General features: G+C 36.3%; 1 protein-coding gene across 1 annotated transcript; it reads right to left on the reverse strand.

Moving 5' to 3' along the window:
* Positions 1-686: 686 nt before the first annotated feature.
* LOC149005625 (polygalacturonase-1 non-catalytic subunit beta-like) lies at positions 687-5653 on the reverse strand. Its single transcript, XM_089135960.1, has 2 exons — positions 5591-5653; positions 687-1661 (listed from the first exon to the last, which is right to left on the reverse strand). Exons 1-2 carry the CDS (start codon positions 5651-5653, stop codon positions 687-689), a joined length of 1038 nt encoding a protein of 345 aa, XP_088992086.1.
* Between the last annotated feature and the right edge of the window lie 560 nt (positions 5654-6213).

Genomic DNA, 6213 nt, shown 5'->3' on the forward strand with positions numbered 1-6213 from the left:
GGGCCCGCACAAAGTAATTTGCACAGGAGAGGGACTTTTAGAATTTGGTTCCTAGGGAGAACTTGGAGTCTGGTACAAATTCAATTAAGGGGGCCCACGTGGAGGATGAGTAGGCCATCGATAAAGTGTCTCATGATTTTAGATGTTGATCCAATGTTCAGTTGAGTGTTGCAGCGAGGCCAAGACTTTTTGGTACAAATTATGGGATTAACCAGTGGGGGGGAGAAAAGGAAAACTAGGCGGGTAAGGGGGGAGAATAAGCCTCACTCAGTGTATGATGGTCTAGATGAAGATGAGATCTCAAACAGTAGGTGAAAGGAGATCACTTTTGAAGAATTCGCAAAAATTAGTCAACTCTTGGTGGAGAGAGAAAACAGTGGGATGAGTAACCAAACTTAGATCATTAGCTCTTCTAATAGGGAAGGGGTTTTTCTATCTTAAAATTTTTTATGAAGACATTCTTTTGGAATAGCAAGGATAATGCTCTACAAATGTATATGTATTTTTTGAATTTTAATTTTTTTCCCATTATTTAATACAAATGAAAAACAAGATATATGTTGAAGCTTGAAAGACATTTTAAGAAACCTTAAGAAGTGGGCTATTATTTATCCTTCAAATACCAAAAGCTGTGACCTTTACCACATATCACAGAAGTAGAAAATAATCAAATCCTATAATGCTGCTCAACCTATTTTCTTTGTCCAGATCACTCCATTCTCGTTTACCCAGTGACATACTTCAATTAAGCCAGGGCCAAAACCCAACTGCTTGAAAGCAAGATGATTTGCATTCCAAGTTGATGTATCATAATGACATGCCATGATCACGCGATTCACTTTCTTCCCAGCTTGAACATCAACAGTATATACTTTTACCTTTCTTAAAATGTGGCAGTAGTAGACTTGAAATGGGAATGGTTGGCTATGACATAAGATTGGTGGTTCTAAAAGGTTTCCACATGTTAGTTTTATAGCTTCAATTGTAACATTTTCATAAGATCCTTCAATGCTCTTAGTACTCCATATGTGTACATGGTGTCCTAATTTTTGAACAACAAAATCAATGAGATCCTCTGCAGATGTCGTGCAAGTGCACTGCTCTCCATGAATGCAGCTTCTCTCACATATCTTGAAGGTATCTTGAATATACTTATCCATGTTTGAATCATCCACCACACCAAAAAGTTCTTTCAATTCCTTAATGTGGGTAGATGAAAATGGCATTTTTGAAGCTAAAGGGCGTGGCAAGAATGATTTATATGACAATGGGTCTCTTAGATCAGGTAAAAGCATGAAATGTCCCTCTTTCACCATTGATTCCCGGAAAAATTGCAAACCCCCTTGGCTGATAATTGATAATGGTGTTCCATTTGGAAGGCCTTCATAAGTCTTTTTAAGATCATTCCATTGGGCTATCGGTGGCAGGATTTTGTCATTCATTGTCTTCTTCAGTAATGCATTTGTAGAACAAGCAATATTAGCCAGCATACAGAATGAATGCCTATGGTAACCCAATTCCTTTTTCTCTATAAGTCTCATAAACTTTGCCAACTGATGGAGGTTCAATGGAGAAGCCTTTGCGCGAAACCAATGCGGAGGGTATGGAGAATCAATATTCTCATCCCAATATTTTAAAAGTTCATTTTCACCTTCAGAAGCCTGCAAATTTTTCAAAAAATAACAACCAAATAAAAAGAAATTAAGAACAAGCAATAGCAAAGGTGAAAGAAACCTGGAATTCTTTCTTTTTCTTACAGTAAAGCATGCTATCATTAGAAGTCCAAAGAAAAGAATGAGATGCGCCATGGTGAATTGAAAAGAGAATGGAATGAGTTGTTTCATGCCTCGTCGTCTTTAAATTTATATGAGTAGTTTTTGTCAGTCCCTTAAATGGCTAACTGTATTGTTTATTTCCAATTTCACCCTATGCAGAAGTGAAGAAACTTTTCATTTATTTGTAATATTAAGGGATGATTTTGGTAACTTGATGCAGGTATCTAAAACCTCATTTTGAGTCAAGATTTTTCTTTTGTGATTAGCACAGAATCAAAGCACAAGTCAGAACCTAAAAACTCAAATTAACTAGTGATGTCTAGAATGATGGATGTAAAGAATACACCTGATGTGGAATGAAATCACCTCATATGCACAAAACACAGTTTCATTTTTCTTTTTAATTTTTCAGAAAATATTGATGCAGAGAAACCATATATCAGCACCCGATTCAGGTGACTTAATGTCACCATGATTTTCAGTCCTTCTACAATGTTTTAACCCAATTTTTTCCCACCTTGGAAATCTGACATTAATTTTTGATTAACTGGGAATCATATTTTATTTCTGGGTTAACAAGCATGGAGGCTTGATTAAGTTTACAGGATTGAATCATTCAAAGATTTGAAGGTAAATCACTGAAGTCTGAGGAAAATAAGGGATCGTAAAGACACATCATCTCTATTCACTTATTTGACAAACGTTCGTTCCAACTAATTCAACCCCTTTATTTATTTATTTATTGATTAAGAAAAAAAATGATTTATTCAAAGAACTTCATAATAATATATATTTGATGAATGTAGAAACCTAAACATCCATATTATGGCAAAACATGCAACATAGTTAAAAACCTGTACTTTTCTATTTTCTATGAGTCCAACCAGTACAGCAAACTCAATGGAAGGATATCTAGGTCTCTAGATTCCTTTTGCCATTCCTAAACTCAGCAAATTTTTTGATATTTTCAGACTTTCTTAAACGAAAACATCAACCAAAAAATTAAAGCTTTATTTAATGAAGAAAACATCTTTTTGGTGTGGAACCTAAGCCATGCGTTTTTTAGGTTAGAATAATGTCCCACGTGATTGGTTGTGGATGGGATTCAAACTTCCACCTAAGGAACATTTTCCTGTAGATGTCATAGAGTATGAATGTGATAGCAGAAAATTAAGAAATTAATAAGGAAAGCAAGAAATTTACACATAAACAATACGAGGTATACATCGCATCCACGAAAAATCATTGGATTTTGGTTTTAGAATAATACAATCTAACTTAAGTTTCAGAAGTAGATTAAAACTCTATTACCAATGTTCTTGTATTCTTAGAACTCTTGTGGAACTAAACTTTCCTAATAAAGAAGCAAAAGCAACCCTTTACTTAATTAATTCCAATGATCCAATACATATTTAAAATTCAAAATACTACAACAACACCCCATCCCCCCACCATTTTGAATATAATGGAGCTCTCACAAAATAACCCTGGAAATCAAATGTATAAATGAAAGGCGTCTTTGGACATAAACCTCCACTTAGTGAAACTCATCAAAGCCAATTAGAAGCACACAATAGATAAATCCTTGAACTGGTAATCCATAAATGACAAGCCAAATGCATCTCACACACTTGGCTTCTTCTCAACTAGTACTCTACTAAGCTGACATGTATAAAGGCACGCGCCGATTTCCTGGTGTCATGAGTGCTTTAAGAGCTTAAGCTTAAAACTCAATAGAGGCAACCTCACTCGATGCACTCACTTAGGTAGACTTATCAAAGATGCCCTATAACACAACACCACAACAAAAACTGTTATAATTCTACTAATAGTGACTCACCCTCCACCTCAACACATTACAGTTAGCGAGCACTCACCTTGGGATGGTTACAAAATCCAGAGCTTGTAGATATCTCCATATAAAATACTTTATTCATTGAGCATCCAACATGATATTTACTGGTACCTCTGGTTGCCTCGATGGTCAGACTTTAATTGTTGTTCTTGGTGACCAGGGATCAAGTATTGGTAGTTTCAACATCATCACCCCATCCAACATGATATTTCATGTACTAGGATGAGTTTCCCCTTTGTTGAAGTATTGTTTACTGAATTCCTAGCAAGACATTTTGTTAGTGGATCTACCAAAAATTGGTTTTATCTCATGAAATCAATGATAATCACTCCATTACTAATCAACTACCTCACATAACTGTGTCTCAGTCCAATGTCTAGATTTTCCATTGTAGATTTGACTATATGCTCTAGACAATGTTGCTTCACTATCACAATGTTTCAATATTGGTGACATGGGTTTTGGCCATATTGGAATTTCTATTAATAAATTTTGTAGCCATTCAGCTTCTTTATTACTAGAAGCCAACGCTACAAACTCTGCTGCCATAGTGGAATCAACAATACAATTTTGTTTCTTAGAGCCCCAAGACATTGCACCTCCACCAAAAGTAAATATCCAACCACTTGTGGATGAGTGGTCCTTGCTCTCTGTTATCAAACTTGCATTTGTGAAGCCTTCCAAAGTAGTAGGATAATAGTATAACCTATGCCATAGTATATGGTCCCCTTAAGGTATCTCAAAACTCTGAAAATTGTTTTCCAATGTAAATTACTAGGGTTACTTGTATACCTACTAAGTTTCCATATAACAAATGCCATGTTTGGTCTTGTACATGTCATGGCATACATGACACAACCCATAGCACTAGCATAGTTTGTTTTGACACTGCTCTTCCATCATTCGGTACTAAACTGATACTAGATTCAAAAGGTATACTTATTGGTCAAGAATCCCAATGATTAAATTTCTTTAACACTTTCTCAATATAGTGAGATTGTGTTAGCATTAAACTATTCCCATTTCTATCTATTTTAATGCCCAAAATGACATTGACTTTACCCATATCATTCATATCAAAACTAGTAGACAAATACTCTTTAGTAATATCTACTTGTTCTTAGTTAGTGCCAACTATAAGCATGTCATTAACATATAAACATATTATCATACCTTCTCCTTCATAAAACTTTCTATACACACATGATTCATGAATTTTTAAACCAGTTGACAAAACTATTTTATCAAAATTTTCATTCCACTGTTTTATTGCCTGTTTAAGTCCATATAAGAACTTCATGAACTTGCAAACATTATGCTCTTATCCTTTCATGAAAAATGCTTCAGCTTGTTGCATGTAAATTTCTTCATCCAATTCACCATTCAGAAATGTTGCTTTAACATCCACTTGGTGAACGATGAATTTCTATATGGAAGTCAATGCAATCAACACCTTAATAGTTGTAATCCTAGCTACTAGAGCTTAAATATTAAATTTGTCTATCCCTTCTTTTTGTGTAAAACCTTTTGCCACTATCCTTGCCTTAGACTTATCAATGGTTCCATCAAAGTTTAATTTTCTTTTGAAAATCCATTAAATTTAAGCTCTAGTAGCTAGGATTTACACAAAAAGTCTAAGGCAAGGACTTAGCACTTTCTTTTGGAGGCTAACACCCTTTTTAGAAAAGAGTTAACTTGATTCGGGTTTACCCCGATCGACTTCGCACCTTTGATAAGGACTTATCCCAAACGAGTCACAAAAGACTATAGTTGAAAAACACTTAGCAAAATTTCATTCATGATAAGAAATTACATGACTCGGGAAGATAGTACTAAACAACGCATGATTAGTTACAAAAACAACTTAAACACTGGATTACATGACTCAGGAACAAAGGAACTCGGGACAGAGATGACAAGATCACACCGGCAAAGAGATGCTTCATCATAATTGATATACTGAAGCATCTTTGAACTCTTCACAGTCGCCAAGAGCAAGATTCATGTGCCGATCGAAAGCCATGAATTTACCAACTAGTTGATGCTCATCTTGGATTGTCACTCGCATTCTGTCCTAAGCACTCCAGTCGGCTCTCAGGGATGGGCTTTGGGAGCTTTCTCTTTGGTAGAAGGCCTGACCAAGCCTCCATCAGACACGTTAGTGTCAGCAATGGTGTCAATTGGGATCCTTTGATTTCTTCTTCAGCGACAGATTTCTCCGGGCCATCATCCTCAGCATCTTCCTCTAACTCCCCTTCAACCTCTTTCTCATCCTCTGCTTCTTCTTCTTCTCCTCTTTCCTCTTCCACTTCCTCTTCGAGATGGTGTTGAGGAGGAGGATCGATGTAGTCAGTAGCATCAGGGAATGGGATGACTAGGAGTTCGGGAAGACCCTCTGGCTGAGGAAGCTTGAGCTCATCATACAACTGAGGGTCCAAAAGCTTCTCCAACTCCTTGGGATGATGAAGCTCTGTTTGCTGAAGTGTCTTCTTGAAGGGGCGTACTCCTCTTCTGAAGGCGGGAGTGGCAATGGTCACCGATAAATCTTTGAATTCCCTTGGTGGAAAAGTAATCTTCTAACAC

Source organism: Hakea prostrata, chromosome 9 (genome assembly GCF_041222555.1).
Source record: "Hakea prostrata isolate BN-2017 chromosome 9, UWA_Hpros_2, whole genome shotgun sequence".
Taxonomy (NCBI): Eukaryota; Viridiplantae; Streptophyta; class Magnoliopsida; order Proteales; family Proteaceae; genus Hakea; species Hakea prostrata.